At 50.6% G+C, this 13,991-nt stretch overlaps 7 protein-coding genes across 7 annotated transcripts; 4 read left to right on the top strand and 3 right to left on the bottom strand.

Moving 5' to 3' along the window:
- Positions 1–64: 64 nt before the first annotated feature.
- On the top strand, positions 65–664 carry PMZ80_004835 (uncharacterized protein; the record flags this gene model as incomplete). Its single annotated transcript, XM_064873258.1, has 3 exons — positions 65–331; positions 381–501; positions 564–664. The coding sequence occupies 3 exons, from the start codon at positions 65–67 to the stop codon at positions 662–664; spliced, it is 489 nt and encodes a 162-aa protein (XP_064730362.1).
- Positions 665–1,481: 817 nt separating this feature from the next.
- Positions 1,482–2,654, top strand: PMZ80_004836 (uncharacterized protein; the record flags this gene model as incomplete). The annotated part of the gene is made up of 1 exon (XM_064873259.1): positions 1,482–2,654. The coding sequence occupies one exon, from the start codon at positions 1,482–1,484 to the stop codon at positions 2,652–2,654; it is 1,173 nt and encodes a 390-aa protein (XP_064730363.1).
- A 397-nt stretch (positions 2,655–3,051) lies between these two features.
- PMZ80_004837 (uncharacterized protein) lies at positions 3,052–3,614 on the top strand (the record flags this gene model as incomplete). Its single annotated transcript, XM_064873260.1, has 4 exons — positions 3,052–3,207; positions 3,262–3,330; positions 3,404–3,529; positions 3,585–3,614. The coding sequence occupies 4 exons, from the start codon at positions 3,052–3,054 to the stop codon at positions 3,612–3,614; spliced, it is 381 nt and encodes a 126-aa protein (XP_064730364.1).
- A 523-nt stretch (positions 3,615–4,137) lies between these two features.
- Positions 4,138–8,316, top strand: PMZ80_004838 (uncharacterized protein; the record flags this gene model as incomplete). Its single annotated transcript, XM_064873261.1, has 1 exon — positions 4,138–8,316. The coding sequence occupies one exon, from the start codon at positions 4,138–4,140 to the stop codon at positions 8,314–8,316; it is 4,179 nt and encodes a 1,392-aa protein (XP_064730365.1).
- A 199-nt stretch (positions 8,317–8,515) lies between these two features.
- On the bottom strand, positions 8,516–9,403 carry PMZ80_004839 (uncharacterized protein; the record flags this gene model as incomplete). Its single annotated transcript, XM_064873262.1, has 1 exon — positions 8,516–9,403. The coding sequence occupies one exon, from the start codon at positions 9,401–9,403 to the stop codon at positions 8,516–8,518; it is 888 nt and encodes a 295-aa protein (XP_064730366.1).
- Positions 9,404–9,624: 221 nt separating this feature from the next.
- On the bottom strand, positions 9,625–10,698 carry PMZ80_004840 (uncharacterized protein; the record flags this gene model as incomplete). The annotated part of the gene is made up of 1 exon (XM_064873263.1): positions 9,625–10,698. One exon carries the CDS (start codon positions 10,696–10,698, stop codon positions 9,625–9,627), a length of 1,074 nt encoding a protein of 357 aa, XP_064730367.1.
- Positions 10,699–11,192: 494 nt separating this feature from the next.
- On the bottom strand, positions 11,193–13,016 carry PMZ80_004841 (uncharacterized protein; the record flags this gene model as incomplete). The annotated part of the gene is made up of 2 exons (XM_064873264.1): positions 11,193–12,839; positions 12,891–13,016. The coding sequence occupies 2 exons, from the start codon at positions 13,014–13,016 to the stop codon at positions 11,193–11,195; spliced, it is 1,773 nt and encodes a 590-aa protein (XP_064730368.1).
- Between the last annotated feature and the right edge of the window lie 975 nt (positions 13,017–13,991).

The following is a 13,991-nucleotide window of genomic DNA, read 5'->3' on the forward strand; positions in this document are numbered from 1 at the left end:
CAGCTCGTGACAAGCCAGATCCGTCCATACCTTAATTGCACCTAGAAACACAACATATAGCATCATGACCCCAAACATTGTCAAAGGCAGCAACTCTCTTCCAGGAGACAGATACGATAATCCAAACCATCCACGCAATAACCCTGCCTTCCAGCCCGAGTCCCTCAAGCAGAAGAAAGCAGAAGAAGCGCAGTCAAATATGTCTGAACAAGCAGGATATACCACCCGTCCAGATGGCGACCACACTGCAAAGGCCCTAGATTCTGGTGCCAGCGCAGCAACAAATGCCACGGATATGGCTGAAGGCATCCATGAGGATGTTAGTAAAAGTGTAGGTCTGAACAGCTCTTCCTACAGAACGCCATGCTGACACGTGATAGTCGACTGGCGCAGGCGAGAAGGAGACCGGCCATGGTACATCAATGTTCTCCAAAGATGGTGCCATCGGCAAGCAGTTCACAGCTACCGGAAACATAGGTCAGATTGGCGAGAAGGTTGGCGGTGAGTACATCTTGCAGGATTGACACAGGCAAACAATACCAGGTACTAACAACACGTTTTAGGTCCTCTCTCGTCCCAGGGTGCGATCGGACAGCAATTCACTGAGCAAGGCTCGGTGGGAGGAGCCTTCCAGCGGCTTGCAGAGAAGAACGAGCAGCATTGATTGTTAAGGAGATGCACATTGTATTATCAATAACATGACTCAATCAACTTCATAAGTTGCGTCTATTCATTGTCTTTGCATTCCGAGAAGAACACTCAGCGTTGAATGGTCGGTTAGACGTGCACTACACTAATCATCAGACCAAGTTGGGCATCACTAGTTAAGGGGCTTCAGGTCACATCGTTTTCGCTACTTCATCCTTTCGGCATTGTTCGAGCCTCGGTGTGGCTCTTAGCATCGTTCGTGTCTGGCAAAACACATCAATTGCGGCAAGGTTTCTTCTTGCGAACAAGCCGCCTCCGACCAGAACTTGCCTTTGCCGACGGCTTTCGCTTTCCAGGCCGTCTCGGGTGGTTGCACAAGTTACGTATCAACACGTTTGCTTCTCACCACTTGACTTCAACTTGCCTCTTTGTCAGGCAGGCCGCCGAAACAGGTCCCTCATTCCGCATAGCTTGGCTGGATTCTGCGCATCTTCATCGCATCCAGGAACCATTACTCCGACGCGGCAAACATCCGTGATACAAAGAGAGGTCATGGTGCACCCCAATGAGTACCGACACGACGTGGTAAGCTGCACAAAGTACTTGCGCGATGCTTGATGGGTCACAGACGTGCCTGCGTGCCTCCGAGACACCCAATCATTTTTCGCACGAAGACCATGCTTCTTTGTTCCTCGCCGTGACCACGCGTGAGCAATTCTGCAGCACTGGCGATGCTGAGCAAGGCAGAAAAGAAGGAGAACCTAGCCTCCCAACAGTATACATAATCTGCTCTTGCACGAACGCTGCCAGCTCTTGTTTCGATCTTGTTCCGAATGTCCTTCGATTTGGGATTTTACAAAGACCAAGCACTCAACAAGTTAGGTGAATACAAGGATCGGGCTTCAGCAGCACTGAAGGCATTCGACAATTGCGAAGTGAACCTCAAGGTCACAACTACAGCTACCGAGGACGATAAGATGACGTCTAGGCTCTACAAGTACCGCAACCGCTCCAAGTCGAAGTGCAAGCACTCGTATACACATGAGACTGAGAGAGTTGGTCCAGCTGTGTTGGCATACGATAGCGACTCGGACTCCAGCTGTGATGAGTGCGATACATGTGACTGCGCGCACTATGCTGTTCGCGGCCGGTCGCCCTTCCAACTTCCAAACTACGGTGATGGCGATGGAGGGCCGTTTCAGCAAAATGTCAACCAGCAGAACATCAATTTCGCATGCTGCGGGAAGGGTGGTCACAGCCACGGACACGGGCATCGAAGTCGAAGCCGAGGACACCCCATCATCGTCATCCCTGGTCGAGGTTACAGACAAGTTCACCATCTCGGCCGACAGCCAAGACACCATGACGGGCACTGCTGTATCCACGGCTATGGACCACTTAATATCTGCCCTCACGGCTGTCATCCTCGACCGCACCCGCCCCGGATCATGCCATACAGTGGTTACACACCTATCCTGAACGACGATGGCAAGCTTGATATCTACGACAACGCTAAAGCATTTGAGGCGATGAAAGACGGTTTCGCTGAGCACACGAAGAAGAAGAAAGAGGAGGAGGATGCAAAGAGCAAGAAGATAGATGATGCGGCAAATATGTTCAATAAGTTTTTGAAGCCTGCTGAGAAAGCTCCGACATTGATGTGGCCAGGGGGCTACGGAAGGTCAGCTGAAGAGATCCGTGCTGAACTGGCAAAAGTGAATGCTGACATGGAGCAGTTATGTTCCTGGGCTCCTTTGATGGCCACAAAGGTGGCAGCTTGCGAGGAGGTAGACGCAGAAGAAGATCAGCTGGCGATGTGCAGTGGTGCTTTGCAAGGTAATGAGGACAAGAAAGTGCAACCTAGAGGGCAGAAGCAATTGAAGTCGGCTTTGGCTGGACGGAAGAAAGTGAACTTTGCGGATCAGGTTGACTGCAAGACTGTTAGTCGCATCGAAGAGGTTGCCGATGAGGATGATGGGAGGCATGAGTGTGCTTGTTGTCACTAAATGATACCCATGAGTGATGAGTTTCTGCTTTGCGCAGTGGGATGAGCACAGACATTGTACGCTAAACATAATTGACGAGATCTGTCACAAGATCGTATTCCAGTCTGCCTTTTCCAGGTCGTGCCTTCCCTCTCGACGCCCTTCCCAGCTTGTTTGATTCCCACTTTATCATCGGGATTGACTTCCTGTTGCGTGTTGTGAGGCTGCTCGGTTATCTCCATGACCAATCAGGTGCTTCCACATCCCACCTTGATATATTAGCAAAGCGTGCCTTGTTAGACTGATGACTGGAAACATCTGAATTCACGTAGAAATTGTTGCGTGGATAGCAGACACATAGCTTACGATCATTCCTCGTCGTCTGTGAACACAGTTTCCAAAAGATACGCTCGATACCATGCCAGCCAGAGAAGTCATTACTGCCGCAGACGGCCTAAGGTCTCCTCTCCTTTCACAAGCAATCAAATATGGCGATACAATCTACCTCAGTGGCTCTGTGGGCATGGACTTCACTACCATGAAGCTGATTGAGGGGAGTGTTGCAGACCGAACAGTATGTGATGTGACACCCACTAAGACGAGCTGTGTGACGTTGACATCTGAACAGAAGAAAGCCCTACAGAATCTCGAGATTGTCCTCAAGGAAGCAGGATCTAGCTTGAACAATCTGCTGAAGGTAAGAGCACTGACCAATGCTGAACGTCGTTACGGCTTCGACGTTCCTGCTTCTGCTCACGCGCTACGCACAGGTCAACATATATATCAAAAGCATGCAAGATTATGCCGCGATGAACCACGCTTATACTGAGATGATCCCTGATCCAAAGCCGGCGAGGACTTGCGTCGCTGTTGCTGACCTACCAATGGGCACCGATGTAAGCGTTTACAGTGAATGTTTTCGACCCGATTGCATTGCTGATGATCTCGCAGGTTGAAATTGAGTGCACAGCACATCTGTGAGTATGTCGCTTCTTTCCTTCTTACCTGACAGATATGTTCTGTGACCCAAGAGAAGGAGAAGACGAGTGCTGATCTCGCAAGCAGAAATCAAAATGAGGTGGCTGGGAGGTCGACCAAGCTTTGACCATCTTCCATAATTTTGCAACTTCCCACCTTTCGTAACCATTCCACCGCAACAACCGTTGATGGCATGAATTGCAGACCAGCGGCTCCTCTGGTTTTCAAGAGGAAGACACCGAATCTGTCCAAGGGAGCTTTGCAGCATAATCAACATGTTTTGGCACGCGATGATGCAGCATCGCTACCTCGAGCGTGGCAGAATAGGAATTGGACTTTTGTCCGCTTCCGGCAGACATTGCATTCAGTAACAATGAAGGCACCGAAAGCAGCACCATGTTGCGGCATCAAACATGTCTTCCGCGATTGCCTCACTTCTGTTCTTTTGTTCTTTTCCAGAGCTTTTCCAGTTCGTGTCGTGTGGTAACTTGCTTACTACTGTGCAACAGGTGATAACGCTACCATCATGTCCAGCAGGTCCAACAGCACGAGAGCACTGCCCAAGGCTTCGAAGACCAAGAACAATAAGCGTACAAGAGCTTCAGAAAGACTTTCGAAGAATCGACGCAGAAGCTCTACAAGATTTCCACAGCCATACGTGGAAGATGCAGACTCCGAGCTAGATGGCATGACAATTGACGGATCTCCGGCGTCCACTAGCTATTCCAACCTTGCACAACGGGCATCCTCAGATGCCTACCAGGCGGACACTGAAGGGGCTTCGAGGCCACGCCGCTTCTCTGACCTCTACGGCCACGGCCATCGCTTCGAAGAGTCTGGTGAAAAGTTTAGTAGTCCTACGTTGCGCCGTAGGTCACTGCTCAACCACAACAAGAAGCGCAGATCTTCTGAAGATTCAGAAGATATCTCCCCAAAGAAAGTTCGCTTCAACCCTGCAGACGACGAGACGAAGATATTTGAAAAAGGGTCTGTGCCATCACCAACATGGCCACCGCCTCCAGTCCGCGACGATAGACAAACCGTTGCAGAGGTCGACTGTGACGACACATTGAGTGACCTCGACGAGGAGCTGATCGAGCCTATGAGACTACCAGAGAATCCAGATGAGTATCTGCTCAATCTGCTTCGCAAGCGACCGATGCCATTGTCGCTCAGTCAGATATCTGGACTTTTCCACGTTGTTCAGGGGCTCACAGAGGACTTTGCGCGGACCTGGTTTGGTCCGACTGGCAACGAAGATATGCGAGCAGTTGTCAAGGATATGCTTGCGTTTCCAATCCACGACCTAGAGCTGAAGAATCCCGCTCTGTTCTTCACTGCTATAAACGTCCTGGATGCCTCGACCACGCATGGAGTTGCAGACGGATGGAGGCGTTTCTTCGCTCACCCTGACTATCGCCAATACTTTGTCTATGCTGTCCTCGGCGAATGGTTTACGCAGAGAATTTTCAAAGATACATCCTTCGGTCTTTCAGATTTAGCACAAGACGAGATGCACGAAGAAGTTGACAAAGCATTTTTGCACTTCGAGAGCTTCATCCGAGCAAAGAAGCGTGGTGAGGTCCTTGATGCATATATGGGACCCGAAGGAGCCGACAGCGCTGAAGAGACCGCTCAATTTCTGAAGCGCCAGGCAGCGGAACTCGCCGATGAGATCTTGACGGTCCTAGAGCCTATGCTTCCCTGGAATAGAGTGGCAGGCCAACAAGCTGGGTCAAGAGAAGAAGTTGGCGAAATGCAGGAGTTTGAAATGAGACTTGCTCTTGTTGAGCTCATCTCCCATTGTGCAGCCCTCAATTGGTCAATTGTGCGGAGCGGAGAAAACGGCACAATCATCCGCATCGCCGACAGAATCGAGAATGGTAAGCGATACTGGCCAACAGCACCTATGCACTGTATCAACCAGAACATATTCGACAAGACCCGGGACCAGTCAGCACAGCGAGCAGTTCCGGTGGTGAAGATGACCTGTTGGGGTCGCATCGAAGCGTACGTGCCTCATGGTCCTAACATGAGACGAATGGCCAGGATAGAGAAGAAGCACGTTGTGGATGCGGTTGACAGACTCAAGGCAGAAGGCAAAAAGATCACCAAGAAGGCACTCGACAAAATTCACGATAATTTCTGCTGGGAGTGCACCAACGCTAAACTGTGGGGCGTACTTCCACAAGAGCTCTGGCCGATCGAGCATGCCAACCGGCAAAAGACAGAAAACCGCATGAGGAACGCAGAATGGCGACAAAAGCTAGAGCGCAGGCGCGCCAGAACATCAAGACCAAACGACAATGGTTCCGATCCAGACGACAGTGGGTCCAATCCAGATGACATCGGGTCCGAGCCAGATGACGATAGCACAAGTTCCAGCCAACCTACGAGCTCCGAAAGTAGTAGTTCATCCTCTTCGAGCACGACCGATACCAATACTGACACCAATTCCGATCTCGAGAATGCAGAACCTGCGCTTGGCAATGGCGAACAGGATGACGATGAACCTCTCCGCGGCAGCTGGGTAACGTACTTTAGCTGTTTGAACCCACACCAAGTCTATGTTGAATGGGCTAAATCTGAAGCTGACTACCAGGACGACCTCAAGGTCAACTGCAACATCGACACCGAGGAACCGATCAGGCGCCGTAATGGCCTGAGAAGAGTCGTCCGCCATGCACGAAGCACCCTGTCTCTACTGCCTCGGACCAAAGCTCAAACTGAAGACTTCATCCTCACACTCTGGAACTTCTACGCCCGCAATGGCTTCAAGATCGAATGGGCAACCTTCGTCATCCTCGTCATCTATGGCCTTGCTAAAGGCAAAACCTTCAGCTTGACAGGGCAAATCACTTCCGCTGCCATTCACATTGCCCTTGAGGCTGCGACTGAGGTACTTGTCAGTGTAGATTATTGGACCAGTTCCATTCTGTCAGTCACAGGTACTCTTCCGGAGCATCTACAGTATCTTCGTGTCAATATCCCCAGCTTCTTGGCACGAGTGCAGGGTGCAATGGGGTACAAATGGCATGAATTCAGCACTGCCGTCAACAACGCGATACCACGACCAAACACGACTGAGATCGAACAGGTCATCCGGGATGATGGAAGCTCCTCCGCATTCAGTGTCCTCGACCGTGCCCGTGGCGGCTGGACCCATATGACAGGCGGAGCAAAGGACAATGCTGCAGAGCTACTGAGTGCCATTACAGCTACTGCTGCCGCCATAACGAGTACGACTGGTCCCGCTACCATCGTCGGTCCGCCAACAGCAACAAGCGGACCCAGCACCACCGCACTCGGTAAGCGAGTCATCGACCTGCTCTGGAATAATCCGCCTGAGCCAACATGGCCAACAGAAGGACAGACAATCGTCCCACCAACGTATACAGCACGGACTAGAACAACAGAAGCAAACGATGGGTCTGTCCAGTCTCTGAAAGACAAAGTCTTCCCCACAATCGCCCAATCCGACATGCGGGCCCAGCTCGGAAATCTAGAAGGTACACCCGTCGTGACACCAACGTCCACAGCAGCAGTCACAGCATACACGAGGGCTAATACCAACAACGAAGCCGGCCCATGGTGGCTACCCAGCTGGCTAAATGGTCATCACAACGACAATACGCCACAGGCATCCCAAACCGCTACTGAAGGTCCAGACCTCACCGTCAACGTCGATGTCGAAGAGACCGATGCAGAACCCACTTTCAACATCGAGTTCAATGAACAACTGAAGGAACCCTACCCCATGCTCAATCGTGCGGAGAAGAGCTCCGCCATGTCAAAACTCGGTGACAAAATCTCAAGTGCTACTGAAACAGTCAGCCCGCAACCATCACCTGTTCCCATTGACGTACTCGTGTCGAGCATCAGTGAAGCGGCCGAAACTGCTCCTTTCAGCACTAGAACGGTGACCCCAACATCAACACTCCACCTCAACGACAACTTCAAGAAAGCGTTCTCTATGCTCAATGGCGGAAGGAACAGCGCCACCTCAAAACTCAGTAAAGCCGCCTTAAGTGCCACGTGGAAGGTCGGCAAAGATGTCGCCAGTGCCACTGACGCCGTTGAATCCGAGCCAACATGGCATATCAATGACAACTTCAAGAAAGCCTACGCTATGCTTAATGGCGCGAAAGAGAGCGTCACGTCGAAGGTCGCTGAAGGAGTCTCCAGTGCCACCGATGCCGTCGACTCTGAGCCAACGATCCATATCAACGACAACTTCCGCAAAGCATACTCCATGCTCAACGCCCCCAAGAACAGCGTCACATCAAAGGTCGGCAAAGAGTTCTCAAAAGCATCATCGAAGGCCAGCAAGGAGATTTCCAAGATATCGTCTAAAGTCTCTTCCAAGGCGTCATCGAAAGCATCGTCAAAGCCAACACTAACGGCTACGACCATCGAGTCGAAGATCGACGAGAAATTCGATGAGATGGCGAGGGACGCTGGTGGGAGGACGAATGTTAATGAGCATGGGAAGAGGGTGAGGGATGGAGATGATGGGAGGACGAATATCAATGCGAATGGGAAGAGGGTGAGGGATGGTAGGGATGGGGATGGGAATGTGAGGACTATTACTGTTAGGCCGCCGGGGGAGACGCTGGTGTTGGAGGTGCCGAGGCAGGATGCGAGAGATGTGGAGTGGGAGAGGGAGGAGGGGAGGAGGAGGTGGTTTGGGAGGATACCGCACTAAGGATGACAGAAGTCATCAATTGCTTGGCGTATGTACTGCAGATAATCTCGTGAATACTGGTATCGTTGTTTTACACCAAGGTGACTCGTGCTATTCCTTGAGGGATGAGCGGCTCAAGCATTCCTATGCATTTCATCGTAGATTTCCATTGCTACGTTGCCGAGTCACCGAAGCAAAATAGCCCGTGCCGACCAACGCCTCAATTGCACTTCCTGCCATCTGTGTGGTCGTGGTAGGTGCATCTCGGCTCCTCCCAGAAGTCTTCCCAAGGGTCCTTGTTGTACTGTCGGATATGCTCCATAATGTCTTTGGCGAGCTCGGGCACTTCATGAATCTCGTCAAGACCCCCTCGGTCAGCCTCGAAAGCTTCCGGGCATTCGACAAAGAAGCAGACACTGCTGCGCATTGCAAGTTGATAGAGCTTTGTCTGACAGAGCCCGCACTTATGCAGAACGAGGACAGCGTCAAAACCGAATCGACTGTTGGACTGCATACACTTTGTCCGAAGGTCGTTAACAAGCTGATTTTTCAAGGACTCGATCATGAATTTGTCCGCAAGCTTGTAGCAGGCTGCGAGATACGATATGTTGAGAATTTCGCCCTCGAATATATGTGCCGTTGGACCTTCCTTGTAAAGCCAATCAACAAATGCTTCGAAAGCTGTACAATCCTCGTTCAACAAGTCGACCTTGTTTCTTTTGCCATTCCAGCAATGTTTCAAGCTTGTGGCGAAGTATGGAGACCGTGCTATCAGTAGGTCCTTGTGAAGCATGTAAGAGGTCTTTTTCTTTCCGACCACTACTTCGATGATGGCGCCTTTCGCAACTCTGTAGTATTGGTTAGGCATAGAAATATGATCTGAGTGATGCTTGACGTACGCAGAAGGTTTTGGAGATGTGTTTGCTGTGACTGGCCGTGATGAGCTGTCCTGCGCATCTGGTAGGACGTCTGTCATCTTAGAAGATCGTGTTCGTGGTGAAGTACGAAGCTTCTTGGTCGTGGCAGGATCTGATAGTGAAGGCGCTGATGATCGCTTTCGATGGATCTGATCGACGGTGTTGGAAGACATGTAGATCGACTCTGGCATGTGTCTGACAGCAAAGATTGGAGAAATGAAACCCAGCAGGACGGTGAAGACTGGATAGGTACTTTAAGGACGCTAGTGCGCAAAAGCGCCTTCACAGCAGGCGCAGACAATACATTCACCTGGGAGTCCGAAGTGACAAGATATCAGCGTAAAAGATTGGTTGCATCGAGTCGACGTCAGAAGAGATCTAATTCATGGTGTACCTTGAAGCTTCCTGTAGCTCATCTAATGGTAGGGTCTTCTGCATCCCATTGCTTGTTGTATGGTATATCCTCAATCTTGATACCATTCTTGTCTGCCATGAGCACTTGGTTACGGCCGATGAGGTCCCAATCTTTAGCATGATATGTGCTCGGCTCGCTGGCGACAATCAAATGCTTGCCATGCTTGGCTCGCGGCTTGCGACCAGCATCATTCTGTATGTGCGCGCCATCAGGATGATCCTCGTACTTGCGGTTCAATGTGGTGCCGGCTTTAGTGCTGTAATAAAGAGAGGGCGGTTGTTGGGTTGCATGATTCCGAAAGCGATATGCAACGAGCTTGGTGCCGTCGGTGACGCAAAGGTTCAGGCTATTGGGCGTCCTTCTGGTTCCAAGGAACTCTTGCTGCAAGTTGAGCACTGTGGCAACCGCATCATGCAAAGCAGTGGCCATCTCCTTGACGGTATATTCTCTTTCCCAGCTCGCCTTGTCTCCGCCATGTTCTTTGGTAAGGTAAGTCATGTAGAGAGCGAAGATATGCTCCGAATCAGTACTTCCAAGAATCGAAGCATGTACGTAGTCATTCATTCGAGCACAGATCGCCCGTCGGATGGTAGGGAAGTCGCAAACCACTCCATTGTGCATGCAAGTATGGCGCCCGAAGATGAATGGATGGTTGTTCACATGTACTATTGGCGTGCCACTAGCGGCTCTGATATGGCCAAAGACGACTCGTGACTCAGTGTTGGCACATATCGACCTGAAGTTGATATCGTTGATCGGCGGCACAACGGTCTTGTAAGCACTAGGTCTCAGACCTTCTTTGAATGTACCATCTGCAGATGCCCCACTGTCACCTTGTTCGAAGTCCGCGGCGCTCGATGTGTACCAGGCTACGCCAAGGCCGTCGATGTTGTAAGCACTGTTACGAGCTCTTACGAGAACATCATCCCCGAGTTCCTTGGGATTATGTGCAACCAGTCCAGGAAGATAGTGCTCATGAACTTGTTTGACCAGGGAGTGCTTCGGTGTAATAAGGACGTCTTCGAGCAGACAAGGCTCAGTCGGCGAGATGTAAGCGAACCAGCGACACATTTCGAAGAACTATTTGTGATTATGGAGACTTTACTTTCAAGCGGTGATGGTATGATGAGATTCGGTAAAGGCAGGAGCTGACGTGGCCCTTCGGCAGGCTTGGCAGGCACGGGGAGCACCCCGCCTTCTTCAACACGGCTCACAAGGCGTCCAATCAGAACGCGCGGTATTGGAGTATGCTGAGAACGAAAGTGTTCCGCGACACTTTGGAAACTCATAAGATCGAGCATTTGCAATAATTCCTTGCGTTACTAGTGTCTCTGTTTGGACCTCGACTCATCTTTCGTTGACTAATATCGTATCTCTGTATATGCCATCGTCTCTGTGATCCACTATGATGCCGAGCCCGACCCCGATGATGGTCCGCACGAACAAAAGCATTACCCCATCCCCAGTGATATGCCCTCGTAGTGATGGTCGAATGGGTATAAACTTGTAAAGTACTCGATCGCTTGCTAAGAAAACGCCGCCAAAACGCCACAGTAAGAGCAACCTCATTTGCTGTTCGATGCTGATGAACCAATAGACACCACGTGAAAGCCAAGTGACCTCAGCTTCTGTGCATCAACAGTATTGCGACCATCGAAGACATACATGGGACGCTGCATCAAAGATGATACACGAGACCAGTCCAATTTCTTTTGTGCTAATTGTTGCGGTTCTGATAACTCCGATGTTTGCTTTCTAGGTTTCGCAATTTGTTGTACAACAAAATCAGGCGTGCTGGGTCGCACATGTGCACTTCCGAGGTCTGGACTTGAAGCACCCGGGCTGTAACTGTGTCCGCTGTCATAGCCTGAATCAAGTCCGTCAGAGATTGGGTCCTTTCCTCGCATTGTGTCGGACAAGGAAGCTCGAAGTGCTGCCTCGAAGTCGGGTTTCTTACCAAGTCTGGCTGGTGTGGTTCGCTTTTCTTGATTGCTGAACATGTCCCACTCCGTCAGGATAACGACCGCATGAGCGTCTTCACATGCATCGTATGGATCCGAGCAAACTTGTATCCGCTGGTCGTCTGTACTGAGCTTCAGGTCATCGAAAATCTGGTTTCGCCTGACTTTAGGGTCGTATATTGCGACAATCGCATTCTCGTCCAACAAGCTCCGCACAACTGAGATTGCAGCACTTTCACGAGTGTCACCAGTGTTCTTCTTGTATGCAAAACCAAGCACTGCAATCTTCTTTCTTGACAAAGTACTATGCATGGTGTCGACAATTTGTTGGGTAAAGCGGTTCTTCTGATACTCGTTGACCTCAACCACAGACTTCCAGTATGCTGCCACTTCAGGCAGATTCAGACTTTCGGATATGTGGGTCAGATTCATAATGTCTTTCTTGAAACAAGATCCGCCAAACCCAACCGATGCACTGAGCATTTTCGGCCCAATGCGAGTGTCGAGACCGCAAGCATATGATACTTCCTCAATGTTGGCCCCGGTTGCCTCGCAGATAGAGCTCAAAGCATTGATGCTACTTATGCGCTGCGCAAGGAGAGCATTGGAGGCAAGTTTCGAAAGCTCGGCTGACCAGATGTTCATGGTGATGATTCGATCTTTTGGCACCCAATTCGCATAGACGTCAGCCAGTCTATTCGCAGCGGTTCGGCCGGATTCTGTTTCGAAACACCCTATTAGTACCCTATCCGGGCAGAGGAGATTGGAGATAGCGGTGCCTTCGGCGAGAAACTCTGGATTTGACAAAACCTCGAACTGAACACCGGGCTTTGCATTCGCTTTTAATATCTCTTGCATGTCTTGCGCTGTCCCGCAGGGAACCGTGCTCTTCTCAATCACAATGGTGTCGTGGTCAGCGCATCGGGCTATCCTTCTGGTCGCCATCTCGAGCCAGCCTAGATCTGAGGCCTTCCCTGCACCGAGACCACTGGTTTTGGTTGGAGTGTTGACACCCACGAAGATCAAATCAGCTTCGCGGATAGCTTCGTCAACTTGCGTAGAAAAGAAAAGGTTAGGCTCTCGTTGGCCGGGAATACCATCCCGGGCAATAGCGACCAGGTCGTATAGGTATGGTTCATAGACTGGGAGTTTCGTAGAGTTCCAGGCGTCAATGCGATCTGAGTTCACGTCCACCACCGTCACTTTAGTCGAAGGTGCTCTGTTGGCTATGACGGCACCACTTGGTCCTCCCTAACATTATAGCGTCAGCCGTTGCGAATATGCATCCTGACCTATACTAACCACATAGCCACCACCAATGCAACATATACTCTTTATAGCCCGTTGTGATTCATTCTTCACTTCACCCTCTCTCGGATTTCGGCCTTGTTGTGACACAAAAGAGTTGGCTGTCCAGCTCTGCGCCATTGAATCGTTGATTGGTATGCTGTTTGCGATAAGGATGATAGCAGCGAATTGTAAGCTTGCTTGTTGGCAATAAGTGCTTGATACGTCGACGCGATGTTCTGAGATGAGGCTAGGTTCATATATCCGTTTGCCTCGCGTGGTAGTAGCAGTTGCATTTGACTATCAAGTTATCCCCGTGTAAAACATCGCTTTTGGTTCTTCATGGATTTTGTCTTGGCTTGGGGAGATCGAGAAGTCCCAACTACCGCGTTACCCTGATTACGTATCGGGGTGCTTGCTTGCAATCTACACTCGACCAGCACAAGTGGACCATCTGGCTCGGCTGATTGTCTACCCAGGCTTGCGACACCGACAAGGAACCGAACGAATCAATAGCACACATTTCCAATCGAAAGTCGTCGTTGCTGTGGCTGGCAGTGAGGCTGGTGTCACTTTCGTTGACGAAAATTGAGGCTCGAGGTGCCGTTACTGCCATGAAGATGAGCAAACAGCGGGCAGATAGGCAGATTTCGGCACACAAGGCATATGAATCCTTGTCGCCAAGGCTCTGCTCCAGAAAAATCTCCGGACAAGGGTTTCCAAGCCGGGTACCTACACTGGCGTCTTTCTGGAGTGACCGCGGATGCTTGGCTTTGATTCGACAAGACCCCAGGCTGCTCGACCTCGATGCAAAAATTGGAAATTCAGTCACGATGGTGCGCTTTCTTGGTACTTCTGATACGTGCAGATATCCGTCGGTTCCGCTTGCAGGATGCCTGCACGTCAGACAGTCCTGGGCATCTCTTACGCGGTACGAGTGAGTTCGACCGTCATTACTAGAATGTCCATCGTCAAGCACGCCAATCCGGTTCCAGGCATCGAAAATTCGATTTGAAACACAGAGATATCGGCGGTCAAGGATTGAGTGCTCGTAGTCATGGATGATTTCCGTTGAGAACATCGCAGGAAAGATGTTGCGAATCGCCTCAGCCACAG

This window comes from Knufia obscura, assembly GCF_036327395.1.
Source record: "Knufia obscura strain CCFEE 5817 isolate CBS 148926 chromosome Unknown scaffold_5, whole genome shotgun sequence".
Lineage (NCBI taxonomy): Eukaryota > Fungi > Ascomycota > Eurotiomycetes > Chaetothyriales > Trichomeriaceae > Knufia > Knufia obscura.